We start from the raw sequence: 19,708 nt of genomic DNA, 5'->3' as shown, positions 1-19,708 counted from the left end.
CCCGGGCCCAGCAGCCCTCCCTGGGCAAAGACCTTCCCTTCTCTCCCATGCAGGACCGACTGAAAGGAGTGTGGATGAACACACCATAGGAGGAGATGATCACAGCGTGTTGTTGCACACGCACACACATGCACGTACGCGCACACACACACACGTCCCTACTCTAGGCTCTAGCAAAGCCCTGTGTCCACCCAGCGCCGAGCTCTGATCTGCTCTGATGGGACTTCTTAAACCCCCTGGAAACCAGTCCCCCGCTACCCCAGGGGTCTTCCTCTGCAGTCCATGCTCACACACACTCTCTGCAGATTGTCAGCAGGAATAAAAAAGGAAACCAAACAAAAAGATGTTGTACTTGGTACGCGTAGAGGGCCTGGTAGCTGGGTTGGGCAGGAGAACTGTGGAGGCTACTGGAGAGACTGAGTCGGTAGTGGAGAACCTCCAGCTGAGAGACGACAAAAAACAACAAGGGAAAATGGAGGGGAGAGGAGAGGAGAGGAGGGAAGCAAAGGGCAGGGAGAAGAGGGAAAGGAGAGGAAGAGAGGGAGGAGGGAAAGGAGAGGAAGAGAGGGAGGGAGGAAAGAGAGGAAAGAGGGAGAACCAGGAAGGGAGAGGAAGGCGTGAGGGCAGAGACAAAGGGAGGAACAGGGACGGGGGAAGAAGATGAGGTTAAGGAAAAGGGAGAGGTGGAAGAAAGGAAAGAGAAAAAGTAAGAATAAGCTCAAGAAAAGGAAAAAGACAACAAAAAACAAAAACAAATACAGTCAGTGCCAATCAGCCGAACACTGCAGCCACAGACCCTCACTCCAACGACAGGCGCCCCCGCTCACCACTGCCTCTCTGCCCGCCTGCCTGGGCCTGCCCTGGGAGCCCCTCACCCTTGCCAGCCTGGGGCCCCAGGCAGAGGGCACAGGTCTCGGTTTGACCGGGCCGGGCCGTGAGCCTGGCTCTGACTCGGCCAAGGCAGCCTCGGCCTTAAAACTGGGTCCTGGAGGCATGAGGCTTCCTCTTCTTAGGCTCCCTTAGTGAGCATCCCCTCGGGGCGTGGCCTGGCCAGGATAACAACAGCTGGGCTGGGTAAGGCAGGTGGGCCACTAGACTCTCATTTAGCCAGAAGGCCAAATGCCAGAAAAGCAGGCTGGGGGGGGGGCTTCTTTAGAGAGCCCCCTCCAGCCCACAGGGCTCTGCACAGCACCAACGGCACTAGGGAGGCCGTGAGCGACACCTGGGGACGTCATCATATCTTGCTTTCCAAGAACAGGAGAACAGGAGACCTGAGGAGAGAGGGTCTCGGGGCTCACAGGGACCATGGGGAGAGAAGTCCTGGCTGCCTGGCGCTGTGGGCCTGTGGATGGGCACCTTCTTCTGGGCCTCAGTTTCCTCTCCTATCAACTGGAAGATCAGGACTTGCGCTAGGGTCACCATGTTAATCACTATTTATCGCTCTACCTACTTAGAACACGAGCTCTCACAGGAGGGTTTTCTTCCTGGAAGAAGACAGAGATTCAGAGAGGTTCAGTGAACTGCTGGGCCTAGACCCCGAATCTCCTGCCCTACACTTTAGCACATGGTTGGTCTCGGTCAACCAGACCCAACTGTTCTGGATAAATGAGAGTCTACTGGATGAAGTGCCCACAAGAATCTGGGTAAAGGGCAAATGCAGCTTGATGCTGTTCTGGCCAGGCCAACACACGGGCGCCACAGAGAGCATGTGGGGGAGCTCTGGGCAGCCTGCCCTCCCAGCTGCAGCGTCCCAGCCAGGCCTGGCTCTGGCGAGGTCCCAGCGGCAGAGCTGACCGCCACCCTCACAAAGCAGATCCATTAGTAAGGCAGGAAGGAGTTAAGAGGGTGAGCCACAGCAGTGTAGGAAATGGGAAACGAGACCCCAAAGTCCATCAGAAAGAGCCGAGGCAGCACCAAAAACCCCAGGCAGCCCAAGCACCGGCCTCAGCCCTGACCACCCTTGGGGCATCTCTGCAGATGGACCGCACTGCACTGGACACCACGCTTGCGAGGGCTACAGGCCAGGCACAGACAATCTGACCAGGCTCTATGCAAGCTGGTGGCTTGTCTTCCCCTGAGGATACCAGTAGGAAGGGTGAGAGGCCATCTGGCCCAAGCCCCAGGCACCCTTCCTGTCCCGGACAATAGGCCATCTAAGCTCTGCTCCAGGGCGCTCCTAGAGCGATGGCAGGAACAGGCCTCCAGGGGGTGGGGGACCCTGGGGCAGAGCCAAAACCACCAACCCACAAGCTGGATCACTCGGGACAAGTCACGACCTCTTGGGGAATCAGGCTCTGGGGACTGGGAGGGAAGATGCGGCCTAGGTCCCTTATTTTACAGGGTGCCGGCAGAGGTGGTTAAGGGGAAGGGGTGGTGCTGAGATGATGGATCCAAAGAGGCTGTGGTCACTGACAGGCTGTCTGCCTGGCAGTCATCTTTACTCATGTGGCCCAGGGTCAGCGGCATCCGAGGTGCGAGGAGCACTCGGGCCGTCAAGACAAGAAGACGAGGACCCCGCCAACGCGGGGCTGGAGGGCAGTCCGACAGGGACAGCGGGCAGGGGCGTGGCGGCACTTTCAAGATGCCCACCACTCCTCCAGGGCAGCTCATGGCCTTGGACCCCAGATAACACAGATTGTCAACCGCCCACGCTAGGAGCCCTACCCCCTTATCAGGCCTCAGTAGGGTCTGCACACCTCTGAGGTGGTGCTGGAGAGGCCGGGGGCCTTCTGTGACAGAGCAGGCAGGGATCCGTGGCCCCCATCTTACTGACGGGGAAACTGAGGTTTAGAGAGGCCTACCTGTGCAAGGGCTGGACTAGGCAGGGCCTGGGCCCTGAGCACCTCGCCTCTGACCTGGCCCATGGATGGAGGAACAGCAAATATGGTGAGAGGAAAGGCCCTCCTGTTTAATCACATCCCCAAACAGGGAGTCCCAAAGTCTTCCCTCGTCTCTCCAGCCCCCCAGAACCACTTCTAGGCTGCCTACCTATGCTAGTGGGTCCAGCAAGGAAACATCCGCCCTCTAGAGAGGCACTCTAGATAGAACGAGCAGACAGAAGACAGATTTAAAGCAATCCACAGTCCTGACACTTCTGCAAGGCCAAGCCACATGCAGGGAGAGAGAAGAGGCCATGCTCATTCCCAAGCGCCCATGGTGAGGGGCTGGAAGGCACCCCCTCCCAGAATCTGGAGGGTGGGGGGAACAAAAGAAAGGCCGTGTACCCCAGCCAGCCCAGCCCCAGAATCTCAGCACTGGACGGGCCTGCCACTTGGCCGAGGGGCCATGAGGGTCAGCTCCCAGGCTCATCCTGGGCCTCCCCAAACCCTCCTCAGAGGTCACAGCTTAGCAAGAAGGAGGACAGCTGTAGGAGGCGGGTTCGGGAGCCCATCAATGTGGCAGTCTGCCCCTGCACAGCTGACCAACGTTACCATCTGGGGCCTCTCTGTGCCTCGCAGAGGACGTGAAGAGCCCCTGTGCCACAGCCCTCGGCCACTGACCAAAGCTGGAATCGTCCCTGGGGCAGGAGCCACACCCATGCTCAAGTGCCTGGGATTTCCCATCTGGAGAACATCCAGGTCTGTTTCTCTGCAGTCATCCAGGGACCCCAAGCCTGACAGACTGGGCCCACCTTTGGCAGCCCCCCTCTCTGGAGAGGGTGGCTCTAGAACCAGGGCACTGACCTCGCCTCCAAGGAGCAGGCCGGAGGAAAGTGGTCAAAAGCGTGAGCCAAGGCGGGAGCTGAAGCACAGCCCCCGCCCAGCTAAGCGACCCTGGGCTTCCAGAACCACGGGGAGCCTGGGGAATCCTCCAGCTTCCCAAGGCAGCCCTGGATAATGGGGGTCAACAGGCTAACGATGCACTCTGGGTGCCCTTACCTTGGCATGAGGGGACTGCATTTTCTGATACATCTCCAGGGAATAATGGTGAAGCCACATCTCGACAAAGACCTAGGAGGAGCAGAGGCATCTGTCAGACTCGGCAAGCCCAGCTGAGTCCGCACAGGACAGCCCCACCACGGGGGCCCCGCCGGGAGCGCTGAACACCTGGTGCTTCCCGGCCAGAGCCTGAGATCTCCTCAGCTACATTCCCGACCGTGATAGTCTGCTTCAACCCTCCAGGGACGGGGAACTCGCTACCTTCACAAGCAGTCTGTTCCTCCCAGGCCCGGGCAGCTTTCAGCTTGGACTGCTGGTGACCAGGCTTCTGTTCGGCCCAAGTCTGCCCCTCTGTCACTTCCTAGCACTGACCCTAGAGCCAAGGTAATGCTTGTCCTCCTCGCTGGTTCTTTCAGACATTCAAAGGAATGCAGCGGTACAAGCAGCAGGACAGTGAAGGCACAAGCCCCACGGAGGGAGAAGACCCCAAGGGCTCCAGGACGCCCCAGGGACGGGCCTCGCCACAGCCAGAGCACTGCGTGCCGTCCGAGGCCAGGAGCAGCTGAGAAGCCTTGCTCTGCCTCACCCCAGAACACTACAGAAGCAGATCTTGGTCTGACAATGGGGGCTGCTCCAGAGGGGAGCCCTATCACGGGAGGCGGACAGTGGCACCAGATGGCTGCCAGCTGTTAGGACCCTCAGGTTTGGGCAGAAGGTCCCTTCTGGCTCCAAGATGTCCCTGCTCCAGGATGGCCCACCTTGCCCACTGTAAGCCTCACTTTATCCTTCAAGGCCCAGCACCCCTATGAAGACTTCTGCGATCCCCTAAGCCCCCTCCCTCCCTATCACGCAGATTTCTAGGTTCTAGCAGGTCTCTGGACACGTCTTATTTCCCCTACAAGAACATCAGCTCCACGAGGACATGAGCATGGCTCATTCCTCTCTCCTGCCCTTGGAGCCCCTCGCAGGACCGTGAACATGACAGCAGCTGAACCTGCATCTCCCGAATGAAAAAGCAAACCCGCAGAACCAAGGAAGCTCTCTCCTCACGGGATATCCTGAAAGGCACAGCCTTGGGCGGTCGGCTTCGCTGCGTCACCAGCCCTCCCAGTCCCGCCCACGCCGGCCGCGCTGGCCGTTTGACATCCAGGCCACACGTCTCACCTGGAGCAGAGTTTCTGATCTCCAGATCTCCTGGGAGGCAGGGTCTGCGTTCACTGAGGGCTGATGAGAAATGTGCCGCTTCAGTAAGCTCGTGTGGTGCAGGCCATAGGAAGTAAAAGGCACGGCGGGGGTCCTGGGGGAAGAAGCCAAGTCTCCAGCAGAGTTACAGATAAAGAGGCCTTCCCAACCCAAGGCTGGCTTCCAAACCACTTCGTCTCCCACAAGGCGAGCATTCCAGTGTCAGCGTGACCTCGTCCCCAAGAGCTGGCTCTACCACTGCCTCCATGAGCCCAGCAAAATCAACATCACTCACAGAGTGAAGAGACGGGGCTGGGTGACCGCGGGAGTGCCTCCCAGGCCTGAGGCCCAGCATCCCACTGACGTCTAGAAGGCCCCAGGGAAGCCCTGACCGCACAGCCCCAAACAACCCGACATCAGCAAGTGCAGAAGAGCAGCATGCACGACCAGCCAGCCAGCCAGCCCCCCACCAAAATGCTGCCCACGCCAGGGCTGATCCCTCTCACCGAGCCCACAGGCACCATACATCCTTCCGCTTTCTTATGGGACACATGCACACACACGTGTTGGGGGATATGAGTGGCATACGTGTGTGTACATGAGGGTGAGGGGGTCTGAGTGAGGCGGAGCGGGGGTAAATGGGCACAGTGCACGTTGGGTGGCATGTGCACACACAAAGGGGCAGCTGAGAATAAATGTGCTTGTGGGAGCTGGACTACAGATGTGTGTGTATACATGTGAGCCCCCACTCAACCAACAAGTCAAATCTGCCAGCCATCCGCTTCCCCTGCTGCCCACAGCCAGTGAGGGGCCATGCCCCCCAGCCCAGTTCAGGTCCCCATCTTCTCCCCCAGGCCACCCCAACAGCGCCTCCACTCCATCTTCTGAACTATCAGTCTGCTGTCCCTCCTCTGCTGCTGATAAGTCTGGCCTGGAAAGCCCCACCCCCTTTCTGGGGAGTTCACCTGCCTCCTCCCTCTCCCACACCCTCTGTGCTCAGCTGCCATATCAGAGTGCGTGTTCACACCAGCTCCCTCCTCATGCCACCTCTTGGGGCCTGCTATTCATTCTCTTCTAGACTGGGCTCAGGGCCCACCTCCTCAGGATAGGGGGTGGGAGCCCTCCTCTGAGAGCCCCTGCTGGGAATGCCCTCAGCCCTCCACCCCCCTTACCCTCCTCACAGACTTATCTGTGTGTAGGCTGCCGATTCTGACTCAACCGCCGAAGCAGGGATGGTCCAGCGCCTAGCCCCCAGCCCCCAGCAGGCCCTTAATGATGTTTGCTGGGGGGCAGCTAGGTGGCACAGTGGATGGAGCACTGGCCCTGAATTCAGGAGGACCTGAGTTCAAATCCGGCCTCAGACACATAACACTAGCTGTGTGACCCTGGGCAAGTCACTTAACCCCAACTGCCCTCACCAAAATAAATAAATAAATAAAAATAAAATAATGCTTGCTGAATGTTTAATTGGGGGAAGATGCATGGTTAGTGTAAACAGACATATGAGGGTATAACAGAAGATGCAAACACACGTGTGCGTGTGCATGTGTGTGCGTATGGGGGGAGAAGGGAGGAGAGAGACAGAGACAGAGAGAACGTGCGCGCAAGCAAGCACGCAAAGGGAACAGCCACGTGGGCACCTCCTCCTACTGTCTAGAGAAGGAATGGCATGAGGCAGCCTTGCAGAAAAGGAGAGTCTGGTCAATGAACAAACTGGCCACAGCGGGCAGCTGGCCCAGCTCCTGGGACCTCCCAGGCACCCAGGGGACCAGGACCGAAGGCGGCTGCCAAAGAACAGAACTGCAGTTAAACTCCCTGGGAGCCCCCCTGCTGCCCCCGCCCCAAAGGGAGGAGAGGGGCGACGGAGGGCACCTAACCCAGGCCCCCAGATGCTGACCTCAGACCTTCCCTGGCAAGTTAGCAGCAGGAGGAAGCACTTCCCACGGCCCTGGCGATGCCGGGAAAAGAACCATCACAAAACCCTAAGCCGCTGCCTTCGAGGAACTGATGCTGAATCAGGGCAGCTGACATGCGCGTATGCGCAAGCACGCCTCTGTGTGTCTATGTGCTGGCAAGCACACACGTGTGCATGGGAACATGCATTGCCCACGTATGGGTGTGCCTGTCTTGTGTTAATGTGTGCGCGTGTGCACAAGCACGGCTCTGTGTGTCTACGTGCTGGCAAGCACACACGTGTGCATGGGAACATGCACTGCCTACGTACGGGTGTGCCTGCCTTGTGTTAACGTGTGCGCGTGTGCACAAGCACGGCTCTGTGTGTCTACGTGCTGGCAAGCACACACGTGTGCATGGGAACACGCACTGCCCATGTATGGGTGTGCCTGCCTTGTGTTAATGTGTGCGCATGACCGTATATGCGTGCACACGTACGTATGCAGTCTTGTTTCTGCATGTGTGCATTCACGCCCACATTTTCTGTACCGTGCATATGCATGCATGACCGCCTACACGTTGTGAGGGATGGGGAGGCCACCAGCAGTGCAGGCCCCCCGGGGTGTTGTCAGAGGTGAGGGAGCCGCACAGGGAGAGCATGGCAAGCGTGGCAGATGGCCAGGAGGCGCGGGGCTGTCTGTGAGGAGGACACCGGCCTGGGAGGATGACCGGAAGGTGTGCGTGAAGGGCCTGGGTGAGCCGGCTGCAGAAGAGGATGGGCCAGGCCCCGATGGGCTTGGGATGGCAAACACAGAGCTGCTATCTGACCCTGCTGCGTGCCTGGGGAGTGTGGCAAGGACACAGGTAGCCCCCAGCTGACAGGGAAGACACTAAACTCGAGGGAACCCATCCGGGGGAGGAACCTTCCATCTCCCCCGAGCACAATGCTCTGCCCACAGCAAGTCCTAAAAGAAAGCCTCAGGGAGGCCTCAGCGCAGACTGTCGTGCATGGTGGGACCAGGGGCAGGAGCACAGATATTCAGCTCAAAGGGGCCAGCCCCGGGAGCCTCACCTGGGCGTGGGAGAAGGGATGGTACCACCCAGGGTGGTCGAAGGCGGAGGGACGACGTTTCCTTCCGTGGGTAAGAACCACGTCAGGTACCGGTCCACCAGAAGGAAATAGGCACAGTCGGAAGTTCGGACATGAATTGACAGAGGAAAATTCTGGAAGACAAAGGGGGCCTTCATTACACCTCCTGTCACAGCAAGAGGGCCAGGGTCTAGGGGATGCTCCCAGCACAGCCATCCCAACGAACCTACGAGAACCTGGGGGAAGGGATGGGCTTCTCCTGGAACCCACACTACCACCCTGGGCCACTGTCTCAAATGTGAGGCAGCATCTCCACCAGTCTCCCTCCTCCCCATCACTGACCTCTCCTGGACAAGACAGCCTCCTAGATACTTGGAGACAGTTATCATAGCCCGACCTGCACCCTAAAGTCTGTTCGCTTCTAGTATGTACTACCCCACACCTTCAGATGTGGTCACCTGGCCCCCCACCCACCAACATGTCACTCCCTGCCCCCGGCCCCACGGGGACGTGCAGAGAAGCAGACACAACGCTCCAGCAGTTGGATTTGGTGACTGTCCTCTGTACCCTTCTCCCTCTGCCCAAGGCCTTCCCAACTCACAGTCCAGGGCCGATGGGCCCCGTGCAGCCCAGGGGGAGGAACTGCTGAACCTCCCCAGGCTGCCTTCCCCCTCAGAGACCAGAGCAAGGCTTTTTTCTTTTTCTTTTTTGTGTGCAGGCGGGAGAGAGGTGATGCTGGGTGTCATCTTTCAAATGGAGCATTACTGCCCCTCAGGCCTCCAAACTCCCTCCATGCTTTTATAGGTTCTTGAAGGTGTGGAGTGGTCCAGAGGCTTGCCCCCCCCCACCCGTGTACACTGCCACGAGCCTTCCCCGCCCCGGAACCACTCATGAACATTGCGAAGCCCAGGCACCTCCTGCCCTCCTCGCCTAGCGGTTCTCCCCTCCCGGTCCAACCCCAGAGCCCCGGACTCACTCTGACAGCCCCAGACCCACCACTGCTGCCACCACCGCACATACCTCAGCCCTCGTCACCTCCCTCCGCCTGGCTGCCCAAGTGACTGACCTAAAGCTGATGTCCCTACTGCCTCTAGGAGCAAACTCCTATGGCGCCATTTGAGTCCTTCACCAACCAGCCCCAACCTGCTTCTCCTTCCTCACTAGAGAGGGTGTTCCAGAAGTCTTAGTGTACACAAGTTCTATTCCACACTCTGCTCCGGTCATGCCAACCTTGCTGTTCCCTACAGATGACCCTCATCTCCCACCTCCCAGCCTTTGTGATGGCCACCCCCACCTCCGAATGCCCTCGCCTATAAACGCCCCTCACTTCCTCTAAGCCTCAGCTCAAACATCACCTTCCACACCCACAATCACTCCTGCCCCCATGCCCTTGGGTGTCCCAGTATCTACCCCCCACAACCCCCCACAGTGCCCCTGCCCGCTCAAACCTACCCCCACCATCTACTTTCTTCACTGCTCCCCCAACATGCACCGTGCCCAGACTCACATCCCATCTTCATAAACCTGACCCTCTGTGCCTAGGCACCCCCCACCGGCCCCCCTTTCACCACGTGCAGACTTCTTCCTCACGCACCGTACCCATGCCGCCCTCTGCACCACACCTGTTTTCGGCCCCTCAGAAGCTGATCTCATACTCCCCCCAGTCACTCCCATCTTCTTCCTAGTCCGTCTGTACCCCCATGTACCCACAGCTCTGTACACCTGCACATAACTCCCACCCCCAAACCCAGCGCTCCCCCCATCACTGACAGAGTGTTTCAGTACAGCCAAGCACCCATCTGTAAAAGCTAGAGCCTCTTACACGGACCGCTTCCTAGCACAACGCGCAGCCGAACCTTGGTACCCACCTGACCGGCTCCTCATAGCTGACTCCCAACCAGCCCCGAGGTATTCACATCTACTCACAGCACCCCAGCAGGATGGGGACCTCTCACCCTCTGGGGCTAACCCTACACGCCACATCTGCTGATGCTCAGAGACAACAATCACATCCCTATCAGCCTTCTCTTCAGGCTCATTCACACATCCTCCAACATCATAGTTCCCAGTCCCTCCCCGACCTCTGCCCTGTCCTCCTCTGGACGAGCGTCCCATTGGAGACCTGGTGCCCAGGCCCGAAGCCTCCACCAGTGGTCACAGCCCTGTCTGGAAATGAAACTTCTCCCACTTCAAGAAGAGCACGGGTGGAACCGTACATACCCTCTGTGTGATGAGGCTCAAGGCAAAGAAGAACATGTAGTATTCAAACGGGTATGAGGTGGAGGTCAAGGACAAATAGCACACGCGTATGACCCAAGTGAGCAGGGCGGATGAGCCGCCCGAGCCACCCGCCTCCCGCCACAGCCACAGAAAGGATACTGAGAGCCAAGTGCAGGCCCTGAGTGCCAGCGGCCGGGAGCTGGACCTTGTTGTGATACAGTGGGCACTCTGGGAGGATGCGCTCCTCGATGCACGCCCGCACGGGCTCCTGAAAGAGGAGCAGTCATGAGCAGAGGTACCAAGGCTGCTGAAGCTGCTATAGTCAATGTCCCACCTGCGAGCACACCCCATGCTCGGTGCCGGGGGGGGAGGGGGAGGTACTGGGTCTTCTGCCTTTACGGCACTGATAGTCTTGGGGGCAAGTCCACAGACCCAAGTAAACACAACACAAATGAAAAGTGCCCAGGCGAGGGTCGGACACAGTACCAGGGCAGGCACCAAGACGGGGCACTCCCCTTCAGGCACTAAGATCGAGAAGCGTTCTTACGGGCAGAGGTGAGGGGCACCGTGGGCACGAAGGGCATTTTCCAGCTGTAAGAAAGAAGCGCTAAGACCAGGGGTGGACAAGGGCAGGATGGGCTCAGGGAGCAGAACTGAGAGAAGCCCAGTGTGATGGATGACGATGCTGGCAAGAAGAGGCACAACCGGGGGTCAGGCTGGAAAGGCAGGCTGGCGGGGCCTGGACCCCCACAGAAAGGAGTGTGCATGCCGCCCTCCGGGCAGTGAGGGACCACAGGAGATTTTTCAGCAGAGGAGAGAAGAGACAGACACAGGAACAGTTTGGGCAACATCTGACCCTGCACCATTCCTTCCTACCTCCCCCCCAGACACAGGCACTTCTCTCCTGCCCCCTCTGTAGCACGCAGAGGTAATTGACCTGTACCCACCCGGGGCAGCACCATGTCACTCCACCGTGCTGGTGTGGAAGGCTGGCCAGGATGGGGCCCACCCCACAGCCTTCTGACAGTCAGGTGGGGGTCAGTCCAACCCCCCCTCCACAAGCTTGGGCCCGCCCTCCTCAGCGGCCCAGTTACTTACAGGAAGGTAGGCCACAGGAAAATCATACTTATAATCCTCGGCCTGGAGTTTGTACACCAGCTTCATCATCGGCCCACTGTACAAGGAATCAAAGGAAACACAGTGTGAGCGGAGGCCAGACCCAGAGTGGGGTCAAACGGGAGACCACCCACAGTGGGGCCTGCAGAAAATCCACCTGCCTGGGGTCCAGAAACTCCATGGCGATGCTGTATTCCACGGGGTTCACTCTTCCTTGCAAACACCGCAGATTCCAGCCGACCAGGATGCCGTCCAAACTGCCAAAAATATTTTCTACCAGCCATGGGAAAATGCAGTGCAGCTCCTGAAGTGGAGACAACAGAGCTTGTTGAGAGGAAGGGGCAGTGGTCGTGCCTGCAGGCCTTACACTGTCCACATTTCCCCCTTCTCCCTCCCCTCCCAGAGCCGCTGAAGAGGAATAAGATGGTGAAATCAGCCAAAATCAATCAACCCACTGGAAGTACCTGACAATTTCTATAATGTTCCTGCCAGGGGTGGAGTATGGCCCTTCCACATCACCAAGGCCCAGAGCTGCCCAGGAGGGCATCCCTCAGAGGGCCCACCCGAAGACGGGGAGGGGTTTGTATGCTAAGGCGAGCAGAAGGGAAGGAGACAAGCTTGCGTGAGGGGCCACTGGGGGCAGTCCTTTTGGCCTGTGGGTGCTAAAAGAAAGGCAATTCTGATAAACGAGACATCGGTGAGAGTCATCCCAGAGAAGAGACAAGAAAACATGGGGGAAAGAATGAAGCAGTGAGTAATGTGCTCACATCCAGGGTATTCTGGCTTCTTTTCTCTGTCACGGGGGTAGAGGACTGAAATCTCATACTGTGATGCAAAGACAAAAGGCATCAGTAAAGCTTTCAAGCTGGGAGTTCTGGCTTGAGCCACAAGAAACCACAGGTGGTTCATTTTGAATTTGGCCTGTACAAATCTCTATTTTGTGTTGTGTGGTATTTCTAACTTGTGTAGCTGGGGATGGAGCCCCCTGGTATGCCCTGAAACCCTCTCCTGAGAGGGTCTGTTTTGGCATAACAAGAAAGAATACAAAAAGATGGAATAAGGTGGAGATGACTGATTATTCTCATTCCACATAATTAATCACACACACAACCACGCACTCCAGCATAGAGGAGCCGAGCCAGCCAGGCCTGGGCTCGAGGGCCGCCTCTAGCTCTGAGGAAGTACTTCCCACCCACAGGGGCAAAACCAAAGATGGTTTTGAGATGGCTCTCCTGCTCCTCCGCTGTGGGATCTGGTCAGTGGGAATGGGAATGATGCAGGTCCCAGCCCAAGAGGGCAGAAGCAGGGGCGGTCTGACCGGCTACTCTTTAGGGCCACCCAAAAGCCTTGGCTTCTCAGTCCTTTGAAGTGTCCAGGGAAGGGCTGGTGAAGAACACCTAAGGGTCATGCTGGGCCTAGTACTGGGGCTCCCTGCTCCCTGGAGGAGAGACCTTGAGAGTGAACATTTGTTTTGGTGCAGTCATACACTGAACATACACAGGTGCGCACATGCACATGAGCACACACGCACGGGCACACACATGTACACCTACAGTATATACCACACATACACATGGGCACACACACATGTACCCACAGTACATACACAGGTATACACATACACATCCATGTGTGCACACAGATGCACGGCTGTGTCTACCTTGGCCGGGAAGTCCTCAATCACCTTCACCAGATCGTGGCACCGCTGAGGAAAGGGCTTGCTCACACAATCCGCTTTCAAACTTGCCTAGGAAAGAGACCACAGCCGCTGAGCCAGCTCTACCCCGGGCCTCAAGGAAGGATTCAACCACCTTGGCCGGTTCTGCTGGACCCCAAGTATCAGACCGGCCAAGAGCGGCCTGGAAGGTGCCTCCGAGGGCCTTTGGTGGGCAAGGGGTGCGGGGCCCAGCAGCCCTCCAGCTCCAGGCAAGGCCCTCATCCTTTCACCCCAATACCGCCTGTGCTCCCCCTCCTGCCCCCAAGGCCTCAGCAGGGCACAGGCAAGGGTGCGTGAGCCCCAGACCAGCCTCGCCTCTACTGTCCAGGCTCTCTTTACGGAGCGATAATACTGGGCAGGAGGCGGCATGCAGGCCCTGAGGTCAGGAAGACCTGTATTCATATCCTGCTTCTAACAGTGACTTGCTGTGGGCCCCCAGACAGCTCACTTAATTTCTCTGTTTCCTCTTTCACAAAATGAGGGGGCTGGAAGAGAGCCCTTGCAGGGTCCCTTCTGCTCTAGCTCTATGACCAGCCCTCTTAAATGAAAACAGGCCCAGCCCCAAATAGGCAAAGATCTTTTCTTTTCGCCACGGCAACTCAAAAAGACCACCTGCTAAGGACCATCCATCCCCCTGTAGGGGGTTCTACCCCAACAGTGGAAGGAAAAGACACCCCAGAACCTAGAAGCACTCACAGAGAAGGAACATGGCGTGTTATGGAAAGAGCACTAGGCTCACGCAAAGTCAGAAAGCCTGACCAAGTCCTCCAGCTGGCAGCACCCACCTGTGTGAGCCTGCCCCCTCCTCTGTTGTTCAAACCATCTCAAAACCATCTCTGGTTTGAACCTCTGTGTTGTGTGGTATTTCTAACTTGTGTAGCTGGGGATGGAGCCCCCTGGTATGCCCTGAAACCCTCTTCTGAGAGGGTCTGTTTTGGCATAACAAGAAAGAATACAAAAAGATGGAATAAGGTGGAGATGACTGATTATTCTCATTCCACATAATTAATCACACACACAACCACGCACTCCAGCATAGAGGAGCCGAGCCAGCCAGGCCTGGGCTCGAGGGCCGCCTCTAGCTCTGAGGAAGTACTTCCCACCCACAGGGGCAAAACCAAAGATGGTTTTGAGATGGCTCTCCTGCTCCTCCGCTGTGGGATCTGGTCAATGGGAATGGGAATGATGCGGGTCCCAGCCCAGGAGGGCAGAAGCAGGGGCGGTCTGACCGGCTACTCTTTAGGGCCACCCAAAAGCCTTGGCTTCTCAGTCCTTTGAAGTGTCCAGGGAAGGGCTGGTGAAGAATACCAAAGGGTCATGCTGGGCCTAGTACTGGGGCTCCCTGCTCCCTGGAGGAGAGACCTTGAGAGTGAACATTTGTTTCGGTGCAGTCAGCCTGGGCAGAAACCTCACAATCTTGGTGGGCAGATGCTCAGACAGCAAACAGCCAATGGGTCCCTGGGCCCGGCAGAACCTGTCACCCACAGGGGCCACCTCCATGTCATGAGGAGGAATCAGATCATCCTCCTCCTTGAAAACTGAAAGATGAGGCTGGCTCCTCACAATCCCACCTGGGTGACCCACCTCCGGCCAGGTGCTTCCCCTCCCCGCGTGCCCCTTTCTTCATCTCCAAAGGGACAGGCTTGGACTTAACCTCTGCCGCCCTCTCACTTGCCCAAACTCAGAGGCTTGGAGTGCTTGGGGACTACAACTCAATTTAAACCCAACACTGCAGCTGATTCTCTCCCCAGCCCTAGAAAGAGACAGGGCGAGGACCACCACTCCCATTTTACAGAGGAGGAAACCTTGGGTCCAGATCACAAAGCTATAAGTGCCAATGCCAAGACTCAAACCCGAGTCGGCTGACCCCCCACACTCTCTTCCAGTAAGTCCCCTGGATAACAGAAAACCAGAGGAAGTGAATAATGGGGGACTGGCCTATTCTGGAGTGCCCGACTGCACTGCAGACAGCGTAGTGCAGAGGAAGGTGAAGCAGGCCTAGGCTCAAGGAGCTGGGTCTGGATCCTCTGTGTCTCAGGCTGCAGTGAGGTCTGATTAGATCCTTCAAAGCCATTCCCAACCCTAAAGCCTGATCTTACACTACTGTCTTTATGGGGTGTGGTACTGGCAGCTTTGCACAAATTCTATCCATTGGCTCTCCTGAGCCTTACAGAAGCCCTGCGAGGGGCGGAGATGCTCCAGGCGACAGGGGCCCACCTTGAAAACGCAGTAACTGTGGCTGAGAGTGGGCCCACAGCTCCAGCACTGCGGTTGGGGCTGCTGTGAAGTCACATCACATGGCCTTTGGGCGGGAGGCTGCTGCCACCTTCAAGCCCCTCCCTCCAGGACTGGACACTTACCAGCAAGAAGCTCGGGGGCTGCACGTGTGGAAGAGCCATAACAATGTCCCAGGGAGACTCTAAAAATTCTGTCGTCTTAGGAAAACACTACGGAAAATCAAGAGAGGCACAAGGGTCAGAACATAAGAACAGCGGCTAGCAACGTGGAGCTAATCAGACTGCACTGGATCTTTACGACCACCTCGGGAGGAAGGTGCTGGTATCATCCCCACCTTACAGACGAGGAAACTGAGGCAGCCAGGGGTGACGTGGCCGGCAGTGTCTGAGGCTGGATCTGAACCCAGGCTGGCACAGCGTCTGGCACATAGGAGGCACTTAAATGAATACTGACTGCCTGACTGCCAGATGGCAGAGTCATCTCCCTGAAACCCAGCTTTAGGCAGTCAACGCCAACATAAGGGCTGCCCCCAAAATGGAGGCTGTCTGCCACAAGCTCCTCTCTCTCTCTCTCAGGTAAAATTCCCCTAACTCCCCCCACTCCACAATTCCCTGCTTTACGCTGATAAGAAGGGTCCTTCTCTTCATGGGGCCAGCCTGAGGGACTGGAAGGGCAGCAGTTAACAGGACAGGGGGAGCAAAGTTTGGGAGAGGAGCAGGTTTAGGGGGAAAGGCCACAAATTCTGTCTTGGCTGTGATGAGTCTGAGATGCCTTCAGGACATTAATAGAGATGCAAATACCCAAGAAGCATATGGTGACGTGCAATGATGGAGCCAAGGAGAGGCAGGAGCAGTGAGATAGGCAGGATCAGGGAGGAGGCCAAAAAGAGTGTGGTCAGCAGGGAGCGAATGTGGTAGTCCCAAGAGGTCAAGGAAGAGTACCGAGAAAAGGCCATTACACAACCAGGGACCACAAAGCCACATTCTACAAGAGTCTGACAGGAGCCCCTTTGAAAGACAGGCTGGCTTCTCAGAACAAACCACAAGTACAGGGAAAGAGAAGCTTCGTCCCGGCTCAACAACACTCCACATTATCTCTGCCCCCAAACCAGCTCCCCTCCCTGGCTCCCCCACTTTCATTCATGGTACCTGTCTCCTCCCAAGCTCCTCCTCCCGGCTAAGCCGAGGTTTATCCCCCGCTATCAAACAGGCCGGAGCTTTTCTAGCTAGGGGGCTGGAAGCCCCTAACCAGAGGGGACTAGAAGCTTCAGGTAGTCTAGCCGGGCAAAGGCAAGGAGACAGAAGGCAGGCTTTATATCTGAATGACTGACTGCCACCACCAGCATCAACAGGGTTCAAAGAAAAGGGGACTGAGATCAGGCAGAAGAGCCTGATACCAAGAGAAATGGAGGGACTTGGGTTTCACCTAACAACCAAGACAATCTGCCACACTTGTGGGTGAAGGCGAGCCAGCCTTTCAGCTTCTCCTCTCCCATGCCACCAAGGAACCGTTCAGGCAGACTCGGTCCTCCCGGCTGCAGGAGCAGAGGCCGGTCTCAAAGGGCAGAAGACTGCTATGACTGTGAACGAAAACCTGCCTCGGCAAGGTCCATCCACCATGTCAGGCCTGGTTCAAATATCACACGTCCCACAATACATCTCAGTCCTCTCCCCTCAGCCGTCCCTCCCCATGGTCTCCTTCTCTGTGAGCTCTCACTGACTGACCTTGTTAAAAGAAGCCCTTGCTGCCTGTTCTAGAACTACAGTTCCATCGCATCAGGGGTCTACGAAGACAAGCTGGGCATCTCCAATAGCCTCCTTGATAAACATTTACTCAACTGGTGAAAAAGATCCAAGTGACGTCCTCCTGGAATAACAGCTGGTCACCTCGGTGTGCAAGTGACCCTAGGTTCTCAAAGCTGCGCCAGGTCCCGCCATGCCACCCCATGCCACGCAGGCTCCCCGTAGGGGTCCTGCCCTAGACCTCCTGCTGGGTGAGGAGGACCGCCCCCGCCCCAGCTCAATCTGGGAAGGCTCACCACTGCCAGAAAGCCCGTTCACCTCCACAGCCTCCCACAAAGACCCACAGCGTGGGGAGGGGGAGCCAAGTGTTTGCAGAGGCTCCTCCCAAGACGTCACGGGGTGGCCGAGGGGATCTCTGAGACTTCCTATAACAGGCCGGCTCGGTCCAGAGGGGCAGCGGGCCTCAGCGGCGGGCTGCCCAAGCTGCCGGGGGTGGGGGGGGGGCGGAGAAGAGAAGGGACCCCCGTGCAGCCCCCGCCCTCACTGACAGGCGGTCCTGCAGCCTGCCTCCCGATCCTCTGGCGTGTCCCGGGCACCCAAGTGGCCGCAACCCCGAAGGCCAGTCAGCAGGGGGCAGAAATGGGAGGGAGAGGCCAGGGGGTGCGGGCGGCCACGTGACTGCGGGGGGGAGGGGCAGTCCCTGCACGGAGTTACCTCTAGGGATGCTTGGGGGGGGGCTGGAGGCAGGGATTCGAGGGGGGCTGTCAGGGCTCACGGGGCACCCTCACCCTTAAGGATGGGGGGGTAACGTTTGTACCCCCCGGAATCGTGAGATGGGGCCAGGCACCTCGGGAATGGACGACCTCGTGTCCCCCCAAAAATGGGCAAGGGGGAGTCGTGGCCTCCCAACATTGAAGGAATGGGGAGTGGGGTCAGATTCCTCACAGCTGGAGGGCGGGGTCGTGGCCCACCAGGAATGGGGGTGGGGGTCCCTGTCTGAGGCATGGGGGAGGGAGGGCTCAGGCACCTCACAATAGGAGGCAAGGGTCATGCCGCGCCCTGGAAAGAAGGCGTTCTGACCCCCCCTCAGATGGGGGCGGGGGTCCCTGTCTCAGGAATTGGAGAGGGGGGCTCAGGTGCCTCACCGGAATGAGGGGGTGTGGCCCCCTCCGAAGGGGGCGGGCTCTCCGTCTCGGGAAGTGGGGCGGGGAGTAGTGGCCCCTAAGAACGAGGGGCCTTGGCTCCCCCTCAGGCAGGGGCGCGGTCTCCCGGTTTGCTCACCTGCAGGACCGGCCGTCGGTGCCTCTTCCGCGCCAGTCACAGCCGCCATCCCCAAGGAGCCCGGGTCGCTGTCGCTGACGTCATCAATCCGCGCGCCAGGCCCCGCCTCCAGGAATGGCGGGAAGAGGCCAAAGGCCCTCCGCCTGGTCTGCGCCTGCGGAGAGCGGCTCTGTTTGCGCATGCGTAGGCAGCGCTACAGCCCGCGTTGGGCTCCCTGCTCTGCCTCCGCCCCCTCCCACCTCACGCTTGCGCATTGGCGCATCGCTTGCAGGTGGGGAAAGAAGGGCCCGCGTTCCTTACTGCGCAGGCGCACAGAGGGCCTCCTCCTCCTCCTCCTCCTCCTCCTCCTCCTCCTCCTCCTCCTCCTCCTCCTCCTCTCCTCCTCCTCCTCCTCCTCCTCCTCCTCCTCCTCCTCCTCCTCCTCCTCCTCCTCCTCCTCCTCCTCCTCCCCCCCCCCCGCTGCAGCCTCTGTATGCAGTCTTACCTGAGCATCCCGGGCTCTGGAGCAGCGGGGCTAAGCAGAGCTGCTCACCTCGATTAGAATTAGACGTCACCGAGGGCCACCCCCCATCACACCCCCCCCCCCCCCCCCCCCCCCACCTCACAGGGCTCTTGGGAGGAGCCAGTGAAACCATAAAGGGGAGGGGGGCTGCGGTGAGCACAGAGCATTCAAGGCCCCTTGCCGTAGCCCTATCCCCGTCGCCTTTCTCCCATTCCTCATTCTCCTCGTGCCTCCTCTCAAGCCGTACCCAGGCCTGCATTGGCTCCGTGGGGGAGTCCTGTTTGTTCGAATGGGACCTTTATATTGGACACTAGGATTTACCGAGGGTTCCTTTCATGCCTCTGGGAGAGCGAGGATGCGGAGTGTGAGCATCCAAAGAAATGATGCTGAAGCTAAATGTCAGACCTGCCGACTCCAGTTGGGCAGGGTCCTTGCCAGCTCACCCCGCATCTCTTGACACGTGGCCAGCCTCCAGCCTTCCAGGCCCACTCAGATCCTCCGTCGTCCACGAGGCTTCCTTCCTCCCCTCCCAAATTTCTCATAACCTCTCCTTTATCCTGGGTTCAAGAAGGAAATAGGAAATAAATAACGTTTTCCCAGGAGGTGCAGATGAATGGACATCGGAGCCTGAGGACTGGGTGTGGGAGCTACTTAAAGTGTCTCCCCCTCCTCTCCTTCCTCAATTATCTATTTTGCACATTATACATAGAGCCCTACCTAAGCTCCTTGACCCTGGGACTTCCACTTTTGTACTTTCATCCTCATCACCTATCATAACACAATACCTGAAACAGACATGGGAGGGTGTGTTTGTAAACTGATTACTTGAATAAAAAGTAGAGATTGGAA

General features: G+C 57.9%; 1 protein-coding gene across 4 annotated transcripts in view; it reads right to left on the bottom strand.

Moving 5' to 3' along the window:
• SMPD4 (sphingomyelin phosphodiesterase 4) overlaps nt 1–18,924 on the bottom strand; it is a 40,347-nt gene extending 21,423 nt beyond the window's left edge. The window contains exons 1-12 of one of the 4 annotated variants that reach the window (XM_020996421.2): nt 18,842–18,924; nt 18,358–18,511; nt 15,457–15,543; nt 13,040–13,126; nt 11,541–11,683; nt 11,362–11,437; nt 10,423–10,531; nt 10,264–10,316; nt 8,026–8,177; nt 5,043–5,175; nt 3,879–3,950; nt 353–442 (exon numbers count right to left, since the gene is read on the bottom strand). In XM_020996421.2, the coding sequence (XP_020852080.1) occupies nt 353–442; nt 3,879–3,950; nt 5,043–5,175; nt 8,026–8,177; nt 10,264–10,316; nt 10,423–10,531; nt 11,362–11,437; nt 11,541–11,683; nt 13,040–13,126; nt 15,457–15,495 (954 nt within the window). In that variant the 5' untranslated portion in view covers nt 15,496–15,543; nt 18,358–18,511; nt 18,842–18,924. Of the gene's footprint in view, nt 1–352; nt 443–3,878; nt 3,951–5,042; nt 5,176–8,025; nt 8,178–10,263; nt 10,317–10,422; nt 10,532–11,361; nt 11,438–11,540; nt 11,684–13,039; nt 13,127–15,456; nt 15,544–15,668; nt 15,753–18,221; nt 18,305–18,357; nt 18,512–18,841 lie in introns of those variants that run through there. The other 3 variants (XM_020996424.2, XM_078154490.1, XM_020996423.2) reach the window with 3 other exon arrangements.
• Nucleotides 18,925–19,708: the final 784 nt, after the last annotated feature.

Source organism: Phascolarctos cinereus, unplaced genomic scaffold (genome assembly GCF_003287225.1).
Source record: "Phascolarctos cinereus isolate Bilbo 61053 unplaced genomic scaffold, phaCin_HiC Scaffold_4;HRSCAF=312, whole genome shotgun sequence".
Classification (NCBI taxonomy): Eukaryota; Metazoa; Chordata; class Mammalia; order Diprotodontia; family Phascolarctidae; genus Phascolarctos; species Phascolarctos cinereus.
This window is presented reverse-complemented; position numbering and strand designations above follow the sequence as displayed.